Source organism: Dermacentor variabilis, chromosome 4, assembly GCF_050947875.1.
Source record: "Dermacentor variabilis isolate Ectoservices chromosome 4, ASM5094787v1, whole genome shotgun sequence".
Taxonomy (NCBI): Eukaryota; Metazoa; Arthropoda; class Arachnida; order Ixodida; family Ixodidae; genus Dermacentor; species Dermacentor variabilis.
Genome location: NC_134571.1, coordinates 96,715,236 through 96,729,772, shown reverse-complemented (window position 1 = coordinate 96,729,772; position 14,537 = coordinate 96,715,236). Strand labels below are relative to the sequence as shown.

At 44.3% G+C, this 14,537-nt stretch overlaps 1 protein-coding gene across 1 annotated transcript in view; it reads right to left on the bottom strand.

Annotated features, from left to right (window-relative positions):
- Nucleotides 1–10,286: 10,286 nt before the first annotated feature.
- pic (DNA damage-binding protein pic) overlaps nucleotides 10,287–14,537 on the bottom strand; it is a 60,257-nt gene continuing 56,006 nt past the window's right edge. Inside the window, exon 22 of the mRNA XM_075689881.1 lies at nucleotides 10,287–13,395. Coding sequence (XP_075545996.1) covers nucleotides 13,312–13,395 — 84 coding nt within the window. The 3' untranslated portion in view covers nucleotides 10,287–13,311. The remainder of the gene's footprint in view (nucleotides 13,396–14,537) is intronic.

Here is a 14,537-nt window from a genome sequence, read left to right as displayed (position 1 = left end):
GCTGATGCCATTTAATGTACCTATATATTATTTGGCTATTAACTAATCATTGCGTAGTAATTTTCTTCGCTTTCATTTTCTAATTTAAGACGTCACCGGCAGCAATGAACGAAACAGTGACAGACGGCTACATCTATCGGTCATTACAGGCCGTCAAACTTCCCGTTTAGTTCCGCATTTCATTTTTAATTAATTCTGCGCTGATATCCCAGCGCCGATACGTCAGTCTGACGTCACAAATTGCGAGTCAATTTTTTTTCTCATTTGGGTACTTGTGGTTCCGTAAAAGTTCCTGATTCACGTTTAGTCTTCGGCTCTTTCAGAAATACAACGCAGTCGCCTTTTACCGATTAAGAAGATAACTAGGCCTGAGCAGACGCCATCGAAATCTCTGACGTCACCGCAAGTAGGTGCGGGAACATTAGGGCGGCGCCGCCACCCGCGTCCATAATTTATTTATTTATTTTCTGGCTTACCACGCCTCCTCTTGCGGTAAAATTGACTTCACCTGTATAGTAGAAGATATATTTGCCACTTGTAATCAATTACATCTTCTGGATTTTTTGTAATTTAACGAGTACTTTGTTTATTCGTTAACGCTCGCTAGCTGTAATTCAATTACCGTTTTCCCCCAACTATTTGCATGTAAACGGTTACCATAGTGACGAGACAAGCTTTAACAAGCGCTTTGAGAACCTGAATTTTATGAAAACTAGAGTATAACGCCCGCAAGCATGCCATGCAGCAACCTCGTGAATGCGCATGTTCAGACAGGCAGACAGGCAAACCCGTTCAGACAGGCAAACCCGGGGGTTCAGTACGCTCCACCAGATGTTGACCGATGAATTGAACAAGTGCCGGTACGGCTCGACAACGATGGCTGGTTAGGACGATAATGCCAGGAAAGCAGATACGACGTTTTTTAGGTTTTCATTGGCTCTACCGGAAGCGTCAGCTCCAAGCCCAAGTAACAATGAAGCGCTGCGTTTCACAGAGGACCCAGTGCTGTGTAACCACAATACTGTGCGCAAGATCAGTATACTTTACAACGCCACCCAACCACTCGGCACGTACATCGAGTTAACCTCTCTTTTTCCTCCTCCAGCAAGTTTCCAGTGTCGCTGCTGACGTCTTCACAACAAAAACGATGGACGATGACCACCTAATTTTCTTTTTAAGCGGTTGTTGATGCAGATAAGTAATGTATGAAGGCCTGCAGAGAACGCACTGAAAAGGCCAGACCAGCTCGTTCTGTTTACTGTATCTACACAAAAGTTCGGAGGGAACTAACGTAGAAGTAATCGATTGTTACTCAGTAATTATTCAGTTATTTGATGTGTCAGTAACGGTAATCTATCAATTACATTTTTAATGAAGTAGTTGCAATTGTGATCGGCTACTTTTTTTTGTAACGCATACAAGTCTCATTTAAATGTAAGTACACGGGTGTCTCTGCATCTCGTTCCCACCAACCGCTGCTGCGAATCGAACCCACGACCTCGTGCACAGCAGTAGAACGTCGAGCCAATCGAGCCACCAACGTCCTTCAAAGCTGCTTTCACCACTATAACATTCTTTGCAAGGAGAAGCCCACTTCTGTAATATAGTTTATGCATGCGTGCGTGCGTGTGTGTGTTACCACGGCAACTGTAAAAGTGGTAACACAGGACAAATAACTGTAGGGCGTATAACATGCTATCGAAGCTGGGTTCTCTCGAACAAAGCCCACGAATACACGCAAAGTGCCTCGAGCGGCCAGTCGCGCAGCAATTTTGTGTGTATTCGTCGGCTTCTCTCGTGCTTCGAAAAACACCTTTATGTAGCATGAACTGAGCAATAGAAACTGTACCGGGAGTTTTTCATGTTGCTCTACAACTTTCTCATTAACAATTTTCATCTCATTATAATATTTGAGAAGTTAATTCAATAATTAAAGCTAATTACGTAATTAGCCTGCATACAACATTATTATAAGCACCTCCAAGTGACAGGAAACAACATTACCCTGATTTTGTCCAGCTACGTGGCATTTGCTCATTCTTAATGTTTGGCTCAAGCTGCGTGGGACACCCTATATATGTGTGAATTACTCAGAAAACAAAACAAAGCAACAACAAAAATCGAGAATAAGGCGGTAAGCGATGCAAAAGCGTGCATCGAAATCTCGGTGGTGACAGCCGTCTATTGCCGAGTGCAATCAGGCCACGATACTGCCCCGCTAACTAATCTTCGTATAGGATGAAGTCGGTAACATCTTCGAAAGAGACGACATACTGCTGTACGTGACAGAAGTTATCAGTAACGAATTCGGCAATAGCGAAAACGTAGTTCAGGATCAGACAGATTCAAGCAAAAGAAGCCGAATAATAAAAAATTTAACGAACTTCAAATTAAAAAATAAAGCACTAGAGAATGCCCCTAATAACATGGCATCTGGAATTAATGAAATTCCAGCACAGCTGATAGAACGAACAGCTGGGTCTAAAGAGCAAGGTATAGCTGACTAGTGCCATCGAGCAAGTGACTACAACAAATCGCATTCTAATTGAGCGGCATGAAAACAGGAAGTATCTAATCTATAAAGGCAACAGCGATAAGCACAAGACAAGCCCGTACACGCCAGTTACAGTAACGTACGCTGGTGATACGTAGAATGGCAGTGCAAGGCATAAAATTACGGCTATCAAAGGGGGTGGAGAGAAATGATATATTGGTGAACTACACTATTGATTCAGGCCAGGCAGACGCTTAGAGAACATCTTTGTAGTAGCTCAGTGCAGAGAAATTTAAGGTTTCCGAGTAGACCATTATGGATATCGGTTCTAAATATTAAGAGTGTACTTGCGACAACGTGGGACAAGGAGTTGCTACGGGATATTCTCAAGCACGAAAACACCTCGATAATGTCTGAGCAGACTTACCACGCCGAGTGATTTCTTTGTTTCACAACGTAGACGCTTTTTATGTGTGAGTTTTGTACGCAACTGAATTCTTTCTTATTATGCTTATGCCGCAGAGGACTAAACCCGGCCTTGCCAACAGCGCTCATCTAGTTTGACTGGCGCTGCTCTGCCTTTAAATATATCAAGCGAGATTTCTCTCTAGTAACATTTCAAAAAAGTACCGAAAGGTTGGTCAGACTTTGGCTTTGCACGTTTCCAAGCAGCTACCTTGGGGAATTTAAAATTGTCAAAATTGCAGCGGGAACGGCAGTTCATTGGCGTATGCAGCAGAATTGCATCGGCGGTACAGCGCCAACACGCGCTTTTATTAACCCGTGCGTTTGGCGACTTCATTGACTAGTGTACGCGTTTCCATCAATAAATTCGCAATTACTCTTCTTCAGGCGACGACTGCACTTGTTCGGCGATGTCACATGTATTCATCGGCAGAAAGATCACAACGGCATGTACAGACATCGCACCGTGCGAATTTGTTTGAGATATAAGTCTGCACTAACGACGGGTGCTTATTATTGAGGTACAGAAGCAGCATTACGTGAAGGGTAGAATTAAAAAAAAAAACGATGGAGACCTTGCATTACTCAACAAAATTTAGCGGCTAGTTAGCATGAGCTCCACTTCATTTAAATTGGATTCACAAGTGGCATGCCGAATGGATCTACAAGGCAACATACCACAAGTCGCCCTTAAAATCATAGGCGACACGTTGAAAGAAGATTATGCAATTTTATGGTATCCTGACCACGAGGGTATCTTGGAAAACGAACAGGCACACTCTCTCTAACCAAGCTGGAGATACGCACAACGATGGAAAAGATCACCTACTGGTACACGATATACTGGAGCACCAGCGAAGAACCCGACAACAGTACGCCCCACCACACAAACTACTCAATGTGGGGAGGCGCAGAAATATAGAATACAGACGCATAACTACCCACATTTTGGTAGATACCATAAACTAAACCAAAAATTCTTGCCCGTGGTACGTGTCCTGGCCTTCATTGCCTCACTTAACATGGGAGTGCGCCAAAAGACCGCCTACTATAAGTTCACCTTTAGTACTCCCCTTACTAAGGAAGCCCTGGGAGGCCATTCTCGCTCTTGCTGACCTCGAGGCCAAGAACGGCCTCCTAGATCAAGCTGGACAGGTAGCGGTGGCCACTGGAGTCTTGGAATAGGTACCCACCCTGCACCGCTCCCTTCCCCCATTTTTTTCCTCATCAATACAATGTTTATTCCTCCTACTCCTCGTGGTGTTTGTCTGCGGGACGCACCTGGCACGTATGTGGACCAGGTTGTCCCAAACACCGGTATCATCGTGTTCATACTCGCTCCCAAAGAGGCCAGCGTCTTCCCTACAGCTGTCACCGCAGAAGCAGTAGTCCGGCTGCTGTTGTGCCTGTACAACTAGCCCGGATTCCGAATCTACAAGATGCAGAAATTATCCTGCGAACGCCCTTTGGACAAACCCGGAGCTGCGCCGAAAGGCACAGCGCCCTAACGCTCCCTTGACAAGTCAAGATGCTGCGCCGCCAGGCAGCGGCGTCCTGTGGAGGAGCATCGTCGAGCGACATGTCCAAACGTGCAACAAAGTGCTAGACAGCCCGGCGCCGTATTTCCTTTCCCCTGGGAGTCAACGCGCGCGGCAAATTTGAAGCGGGTGGCCAGCGCGGTCGCTGGTTGGACCTCTCGGACGACCGTCGAGTGTTGGCTTTGTATTGGGCCGTTTGAGTGAAAATCGTTTCTCGGGGCTTTATAAGCCCCGACGCCGCCGCCTGGAGAACCGGATCCACCGAACCACCGTGAGCCGAGTGCCGCTCTCGAGTGGAGCGAGTTGTGTTACGCGTTGGAGTTTCGCCGGACGTCGCCGTGCGGGAACAGTCGCGTTTGCTGCGAGGTCTAGGCCTCCGTGCCGATCCGATCATGTCCTGTGTAATGACCTGTATATAGTGTATAAAGTCCCTTTTGTTATTCTCACGGACGCCTGACTCGGAGTCTTCGCTACCAACTAGAGAGCCGGCAACGCTCTGTCACGAAACGGGTGACGAACGCTAGGACCACCTCAAGGTCGCAACACTGCCTCTGGCACCCGAACAAAGGAGAAACTGCAGCCGCGAACTTCAGCCATCTTCCTGCAAAGGGTTGTCGTCTGCTACTGCTCCCGAGTGTAATGTTGGAAGCGCCCGATAGGTGGCTATCAGTGGCGCCTCTGTAGGCGGCGCACTAGGCGAATATTTATATTCTGGCAACCACATGTTGTATGCAATAACAGGTGTAGATCCCAAGCGTAGCAGTCAGAATGTCATGATTACGCTTTGCCACAGGCAAATTTATTTCGTATTTTCCCGCGCCGAGGGTGGTTGCTTACAAGCATGTACGAACCAATGGTACCAAATGTCAACACATGTTCAGAAACAATTATATGACAATGCAGGTCCTTTGCCCGATCAATGCCGCCGATTAAGTATACTTGTCAAGAACCGTGTTTCCTACTTCTGTCAAATACATGAAAAAAATTGGAGGACGCTTAAGCTTCGCCTTTAAGAGCGGAACACGAGCATTCAAAGATCCCCGACAGCTTCTCACACTTCCCGGCAACTGCAGCGTACGTAACCGTAATGTTTACCGGGAAACACTGGCGGCGAACGCTATGCACGAAGGCGGGATTTATGGTAATGCGGCCTTTTGCGTGGGCCGCGGATGGATGGATAGATGGATGGAAGGTAGGAGCGTCCCCTTTAAAACGGGGCGATGGCAGTTGCCACCATGCTCAGATTTTTATTTTGCCTTTTATTTTTATCTGTGTTGTGTGTTATTGAATTTCTCGATTTTCTTTAAATACTTCTTCCTACCCTTTTAACCTTATGTCACCTCTCTGCTTTTGAGCCACCAATCCTCCAATCGCCTTTTGCTAATTTCCACCTCATATTTGTTTACATGACTATTATCTCTGAACCCTAGGGCCTCAGGAAGGGTGACTGTGGTCGCATCGACATCGGGATTGATACCATCACATTCTAGTATGAGGTGTTTCTACATATTTACCACACACAGTACATGTGTCTTCTTCTTCGTTAGATTTCTTTTTATAGCTCCGCGTTCTAAGACATCCTGATCTAGCTTCAAAGAGTAGGGCACTGCCTCTTCAGTTATCATAAAACGCTTCCTTCCTGATCTGCTGTTTCCAGTATCGATATAGTTCTACACTATGCTTCTTTTCCATTGAATTTATCCAATTTTTACCTTCCGCATCTTTAACCTGTCGTTTAATGCTCTGTCCTTTTTCGTCCTTGTGTCTGGCATACTTACTGGTTAGCTTCCTAGTTCTTTTCCGCCATTGTGATTCAACTCTCTTTCTGTATAGGTATTTAAACACCTTAGCTGCCCACCTGTTATCATCCAATTTCCTCAGACGTTTTTCGTATAGGATTTTACTCTGAGCTTCCCGTGCTTCGAATGATGCCCAGCCCATATCTCCCTGTACTGCTTCGTTTGTGGTTTTCCCGTGGGCACCTAGTGCTAACCTTGCCACAGCTCTCTGATTTACTTCTAGTCTCGACTGAACCTCTGCCCTTAAACACAGGACCGCATTCCCGAAAGTAAGCCCCGGCACCATTACTCCCTTCCAGATGCCTCTCAGTACCTCATACCTGTTGTAACCCCACAATGCCTTATGTTTCATTATCCCGGCATCTCTTCGCCCTTTTGCTATTAGAGACTCTTCGTGCTTTTCCGTGTACATCTGCCCTTTGTTTATCCATACCCCGAGATACTTGTATTCGGCCACTCGTGGTATTTCGTGGCCTTGTATTGTAAGCTCCTGATCAGTTGTATCGTTGAAAAACATCCCACCGGACTTAGCTGCACTAAAACTGAAACCTAAACTGTCTCCTTCGTCCCCACAGTAATTAACCAGAGTTTGCAAATATTCCTGGCTATCTGCTAACAGTACAATATCGTCCGCATACATTAAACCCGGTAGTCGTTGCTCAACAACCTTTTCGCCTAATCTGTACGACAGGTTATACCCTAGATTGCTTCGTTGTAACCTTCTTTCCATGCTTATCATATAAAGCATGAACAGCAGCAGTGATAGAGGCCAACCTTGCCTTAATCCTTTGTGAACCTCGACAGTTGTCGTACTCTTGATTCCTTCCCATGTTATTTCAACATTATTTTCTCGATATAGTTCCTGTAGAAAATCAATTACCTCATTACCGATACCTTCAGCTTTTAATATGTTCCACAGGAGTTCCCTGTTCACATTGTCGTATGCACCATTATGTCCAGGAAGGCTAAATACAGAGGTCTATTTTCCGCCTTAGCTATTTCTATGCCCTGGGTAAGCACGAACAGGCTATCATCTAAGCGCCTACCACTTCTGAACCCGTTCTGAAGTTCTCCAAGTATTCTATTACTTTCTACCCATGACTGCATTTTTAATTTCACCGCCTGCATCGCCAGCCTGTATATAACTGATGTTATCGTAATTGGTCGGAAAGATCTTATGTTCTTCTTATCACCTTTCCCTTTATAAATCAAGTTCATTTTACTCTGTTTCCAGCTGTGCGGAATTTGCTTATTTGTTATGACAGCCTTCAATGCTTTTGTCAGCGTTTCCTTGCTTCTTGGGCTAAGTTCATTAACTAACTTGATTGGAATTTCGTCTATCCCCGCGGACGTGCACTTTGGAACATTTGCTTCCGCCTTTTTCCAGTTAAGATTGGTCAATTCTAAGCTGTTTTCTATTATGCTATTCTGTGTTGCTCCCTCACTTGGGGCGATTACCCTATCGTCTTACCTAAATGACTCTCCTATAACTGAACCGATGTAGTTCACAGCGTCATCTCCCTCTAAACAATTTCCTTCGGCATCGTGAATCTGTTCCTCTTTTCTGTGATTAGCTTTACCCAGCCAGCTTATATGGTTCCAGAATTTTCTTGACCCCCCTTTAGTTGCATCGCGAACTTCAGCCAGCCAGCGATCAGAGGACTGCTTTATTTTAGCCTGGACGAGGACCTGCACTTGTTTCTTTTGTCGATAATATTCCCATTTTTGGCCTATTTCCTCTTCAGATAACTGCGCCCTTTGCTTCTCTGTGTTCCCGAGATGCCCACCGTCGTTGTTCGATGGCCTCTCTAATTTCCTTATTCCACCAACTTCGTGGCTTCCCCTTTCCTCTCCAGCAGTTTACTCCTTTTACTTCTTTTATTTTTGTACCAATCAGTAGCTCTGATTATAATACCACCTTTCCATGGGATGTTTCTCTATTGCTTCCTCTATGCCAGCCACTATTTGCGCTATTTGCGCGTCATTTAATTTAGCGTACTCTTTTTGGCTTCCCTGCATTTCTCTTTTGAGTAGGGCTCCCAACTGTAGACTAAGACGCTTATGATCACTTCCGAGGCTGTACTTCCCCTCTTCGTCTATTTCCATTATTGCTAGCTTGCTATACAATCCCTGCGACATTAAGCAGTAGTCAATGGTCGTTTGTCTGTTACGGGACTCCCACGTGATTTGTCCCTCACACTTAGTTTCTCTATTTACTATAACTAGGTTGTGTCGTTCACAGATGGCCGCGATGGGCGGAGGCGAGCGCCATCTGGAAGTGTTGCAAGGAAGCGGGCGCGCCGTTTCGTGGGCCCCCAAGACACCTGCGCGCCGGCGCGTGCAAATGGCGGACGCCGCGGCCGGTCTATGCACTCTGGAAAAACGGTTTCTTTTGAGTTTTCGTGTAACACTATTACATTTTCTCGTATAGTCGAATTACAATCCGACGCTATCATGTCTAGATTGTGTGCAAGTCGTACTTTACGATTTTTCTACGTATTTTAGCTTGAGAAATTCACTTAGTTCAGTAACTTCCCTGCGCCACATGGAGGGCCTAGGCATGGGTGGTTCGAAAATCTTGCCGAAACGACGTCCGACGCCGGACACCGGATTTTCTGCGACGCGGGGCACTTAACGCCATTGCGTTAAAAATACGCCAGGAAAAACCAGTGGCCGAAGCGTCAGTTACCGAGATCACTATCTATAGGATGCTCAGCGACAAAACTTTGTGCTAGTATGTATGTTTCTGTGAACTCTTGAGACATTTAAGCGCTAACTACGGATGCATTTATGAATTGAACGTGACAGAGAAACTTATGTTGTGTGTGCAGTGTTTCGATGCAGCAAAATGCGAAGTTCGAGTGCCGTGAGTGAAGGAACACTCTGGTAAGGCAGTAATTCAAGAGGCATAAAAGAAAACAAACTGCGAGACTCATTCAGGTTCCAAGTCACAAAGAAAGTCGGAAGTGGTGCCCTGTCGTTCACAGGGTAGTGCACAACAAGAAGAATGTGGCAAAAAGGTATGACGTGCCTACTGTGTTTTCTGCGCCATAAAAACTTGCTGGGTGGTGCCCACGCATTTCGGGTCCTCAGAGAAAACTTGCCAGTGGAAAGGAGCATACATGCCCTACGTCACATGCGCCATTGACGTTGTGTACGAGATTCCACTTAAGTGCGAAAACATATATATTGGACAAACCGGCCGGTGCATCAATGACTGGATGCGGGAACATGAGCGCTCTGTAGCTAACAAAGCTTCTTTTCATTTGCCTATGCATTGTAGGTCCTGTCCCTGTGAAACAATTCTTTCCGGTACTCGAATTCTAGGCAGGAGTGGCAATGCTTTGGCCAGAGAAATTGTGGAGGCATTTCAAATTAGAAAGAAACTGCCTCTATTAGCGATACGTCGGTTGTTTTGAATAGCAAAGGAAAGCAGTTTTTAGTAATGATGCTGCAATCTATACGCTTCTTGATATGATGCATTGGTTGGCTTGATTCCGTACTGCCCACTTCACCGATCCTCGTTGTTGGTATGTGCCCATGGTGTGAAAATCGTCATTATAATCAGCACATGATGACCATTTGAAAGAGCTAGTTCGCATTGGCACGAGAGAAACATGTGCATTTGTGGCCTAAATAAGAAAAAGCTTGCGGACTAATGTTTAGAACATTGAGCTGCTGCGCTGGCAGCCCAACGTTCGAATCACGGTAATGGAAGTTTTGCTTTAAAAAAATGGATGGAAACTGCAACCACATCCAGCTACATAAATGCAATTGCTTTGAAGGCAGTTTTGGTCACCCTGGCATACCAAAACAAAAATTCAAGGGCTGCCAAAACAAGAATGCAAGGAGTAACACCTAATGCTGCACCTCCAAATGAATTAACAGCACAGTAAAAAGAATGTGTCAAGACAGCTGCAAGCTACTGTCCTGCTGCAACATGCAAGGCTACTTAGTAAAAAGCAATGGTGATGGGGCAGCACTCTGATGTGAATTATTTCAACATATAAACCTTTATTCTTTAACTCTCCACAAGTCTGTGCAAGCTGAAAGAAAGGAAACACAACACAAGTGGAAAGAATAAAAAGCACAGGAGGAAAACAAATCTGTACAAATGCTCTTGTTTACAAACTGGGAAAATTGCAGCTCTGCGCCAATCTGCACCTTCACACATAGCATGTGTGCATTCCAAACAAATGCCTTGCAATTTATTTTGATAGGCCATTACTTTGACTGGTAAGTGGGGGCTCACTTAAACATCATTAAAAGCCAAGACCTTAAGCAATGATGCAACACCACCATGCATACATTTGCCAAAGTGAAGCCTAACATGCCATAAATTATACACTGCACAGCGCAGGTCGATGGAGTATAGGATGTTAAAGAGAAACACAAGAAGTGCATGCCAAACTATAAAAAATAAATGAGTGCAACATAACAAAGAACAGAAACTGATGTTAAACGTAACTTGCTCCAGCTGCTACAGAAATGTAGTTCACTCATTTAAAATAATAACAGCATGAGAGACAGGGACAAACAAGGAAAGAGAGAGACAGCGCTGCCGCGCGTCTTTCTTCGATTGTTCATCTCTTGCTCTGTTCTTATTTTAACATGAACTACCAGCATGTCCAAGTCTCTACCCTTCGGTACTTGTATTTGTTCTCAAATGTCAAAATCAAACTTGTATACATTATTTCGGCAGTGATGGAACTGAACTATGACAGTGATACAGTGCATAATGACAAAGAATTTTCTACAGCGTAGTTATACGAAATACAGGAGCTCTATGCTGATCCCCAGTTGCACAAAATTTGCATCTCTTAGTGCTTGTACTGCCAACAGGCTTAGCACTGGTGCAGAATGCTTTGCAAGGCCAGACTTGCACGATAGTTCAAAAGCCAAGCACAATTCTTGTGCTATTAACCTTATATTAACCTATGAAATAGACACTGCAGCAGCAGCAACTGAAGTCTTGGACTTGAGGTGGACGCATCTACAGATTGTATTTGCTGTCAAAACTGAGTGGGATAGTTAAATAGGGGCAAACTTTTACCACGAGTGCTTTTATTAAGTAAATAATTTTCCTATATCGTAAGGGAAATAAACGTGCATAATGTTTACTGAAACCTTTTTCATTGACAAAGGGAAGCAAATTTGATGCAAGTCCACTAAGCTTCTCTTTGCACTCAGCCCAGCTCAGCATGTTTTGTTATTGGCTTTATGAAGTTTAGAAACACAATAACAATGACAAAACATTTAAGCATGCTGTAACCATAACAACAAGAATTTAAATATAGCACAGCCTAATTTTCAAGCAGTGAGCTATTTTTCTCCAATTGGGCACGACCCCAAGTTGGAGTATGATCTTTCCTATACAAACTCTCAAAACTCGCCTACACAAGTTTCTACAAGGCAAGATATGTTAATTTAGTCTGATCACCTTGCCACAGTTTCGAAATAAAATCTTGCACGTTGGGTGCACAGTGTATTGCTTCATTAAAAAATAGGCACCTAAAAATAGCACCACATCCTTGCACTAATCATGTGGTGAGAGAGAGGAAATGATGTTGACAAAATAGAAAGCAGGAGCAAGCAATTTTCAGAGTGGCACAAGCCACAACTGTGTTGTGTACAGCATTCGAGTGCCACATTGCTCTTCAGCAAAAAATCTGATAGCCTACAGTGGCTGCTAGCCGCACATGGCACACGAGGCCACATATACACAAGGGCAATAGTACTTCAAGGCCAATTAGCCACTGCTTCGTATCGATTGCTCTGCTCTGCTGTTCTAGTGTCCTATGCAAGGTCTTCATGCACTGTACATCTATGTTGCAAGACAAGAAGGCACACAACTTGCCTTCTGCTGAATCACAAGTACAACATGATGGTTTCCAAGCACTTCATAAAAGACGACGACAATCTTCAACGAAACCCAATCGCCCCGGGATTTACCTGTAAGTGGACACTATGCACTGCGACACCCCTGACAGGTGGGGAGATGCACAAGTAGCCACATTTAACATGCTTGAGTGAAGCTCGAGAGGTGTGTGCACAGAAATTAAAAATTGCGCCAGACATATACTTGGAGGAGAAGCTTTTAGAATTAAGCAAACCGGCATGATACCAGTGGGACTTCTACAACACTGGCAGCTGCTGCAGCTTCTTCAGTAAAATGCCTGTCAAAAACAGTGGCAAACTGTGCCAGTTTCCTCAAAAACTCCTTTTGTAACTGCTTTGACACATACTTCAGAAATTGTCAGCATGGTGGCATCGGCTCTTCATCTTCCTCCACAAGTTATGTAACAATGGCTGTCAACACCCTCCTTTTTTCCACAAATATTTTTGGTACTGATTTCCTTACTGCATTTGGACACTATCAAGCTACATGACCAACGCAAAGGGCCATGCAGGGATTGCAGGTGATGTTTTCTAGCTGATGCATACCACAAAGTACAGGGTTGTCCACTATTAGAGGAAACACCTAGTCAATACATAGCCCAATATAGCTTAAAAGTTTTATTGACTTACGAAAGACTAAACAGAAATTATAATGAATTGAATATTAATAAAAATATATATAACAAGAATTCATATTAATTAAAAAATATAACAAGAAATCCAGCAGACAGATGTCTGCTGGCTTTCTTGTTATACCTAACATGCTATCATTAGTAGTGGAATACTAACAATGTGTTCCTTGTAAAAGTGGACGAGCCTGTATTTGCAGTTCAGCACATGCATCATCAGGTGAACAAACTGGACGCAAAATGCTCCTACAACCAACTAGTACTCTTCTGCACTGAGCTGCTCGGGAGGAGATGGACTTCAAAAGAAGAAAGGCATAAATTATGCCTTCAAGGGAGAGGAAACCGAAGTGTGATCTAATGGTCGCAGATGTGTTTTAAGAATGATGAATAGTGATGATAGAAGTACCATGGCAGCTAGTGACGGCAAATGACGCAGTTTGTGGGAAAGCCCCGAAAAACAACATACACACACACACACACAAGCACTCTCAATGAATACGGCTCAGCTCTTCAATGATTTTGATGAGGTCGTCCACACCAGCATCCCTCTTCATGCCACTGCCGTCGTCCATCTGTGAGCAAGAAGAAGCTATCACTGAAGTCTCAAAATGAAGTAGTACTACAGAACCAAAAAGGCACTTCAGGCACTGTCAAACATTCAGAAACAAGTAAGCTACTGAAATACATTAAGACACTGTAGAAATAACTATGTATGTACAGTAGAACCTCACTGATACAACAACATTTGTGAATGAGAACACAACAAATAATCCAATACATTTATGCCTTCTTTTTTACCAGTTAATACACCCTCGACAAACATGTTATTTCGGCCCCAACATTCAGTATGCCTACAAACTGCATTCGTATGATACACTTTCAAGCCACTAGATCCCATGTAAACAATAACAAGTGTGAGGCACGCACAATCAAGATCAGCAGGCCCCTACGATCAGTAGGCCCCTGTTGGGTTGGCTTCCCTGCAGTGCTTGCCCACCAGTGTCACATGAAAATGTTGCCATGCACTCTGCTTTTTACTCCTGTAACAGCCAATTTCTTCACGGGCCCTCGCACGTTGCCATTCCCAGCTATTGCTGCCAACCAATTGCGATATGCAACTTTGCCTATCTGGTTTATAGCACATGGCATAGTGTCATTGTAAGCATGCTGCATGCTTTTAATAGGCGATAACCCAAACACACTGCTGTCTTCTGCTGCAGGTGACGCAAAGTCAATGTCAAGTTTTGCACAGGCAGCATCATGGCATCGTATCATGGCATTGCCAACCTGCTCAATTTCATTTCGGTTTCCCATCACCGTCTTAAAACGAAATGTGTCTCGAGTCACTCAGGGCCCATGAGCTCAACATGCATCAGCATTTTGTGCCACAACAATTCTCGCCCAGCGGCCACACGAAAACTTCCTGCTAAAATGCTCCACCTGAAGAAGCTGCTGACCCAAGCCAAATTCAAGGAGCGTGAACGTAAGCTTGCCGACTGTAGGGGGGCGGGTGCTACAGTGCGCCCAGTTTGGTGGCGCTTCGATGCTTTGGTATTTCAGATGGTATTTGGTATTTCTTTTTACTGTGACCGGGTTCAAAGTGTTCATTATAACAGAACGCCAATAAATGCACTGAAATGTGGTCGTTATAATTGATAGATTGTTATATCTGGGTTTGTCATAAGTGGGTTCGACTTATGTCGCTATAAATTGA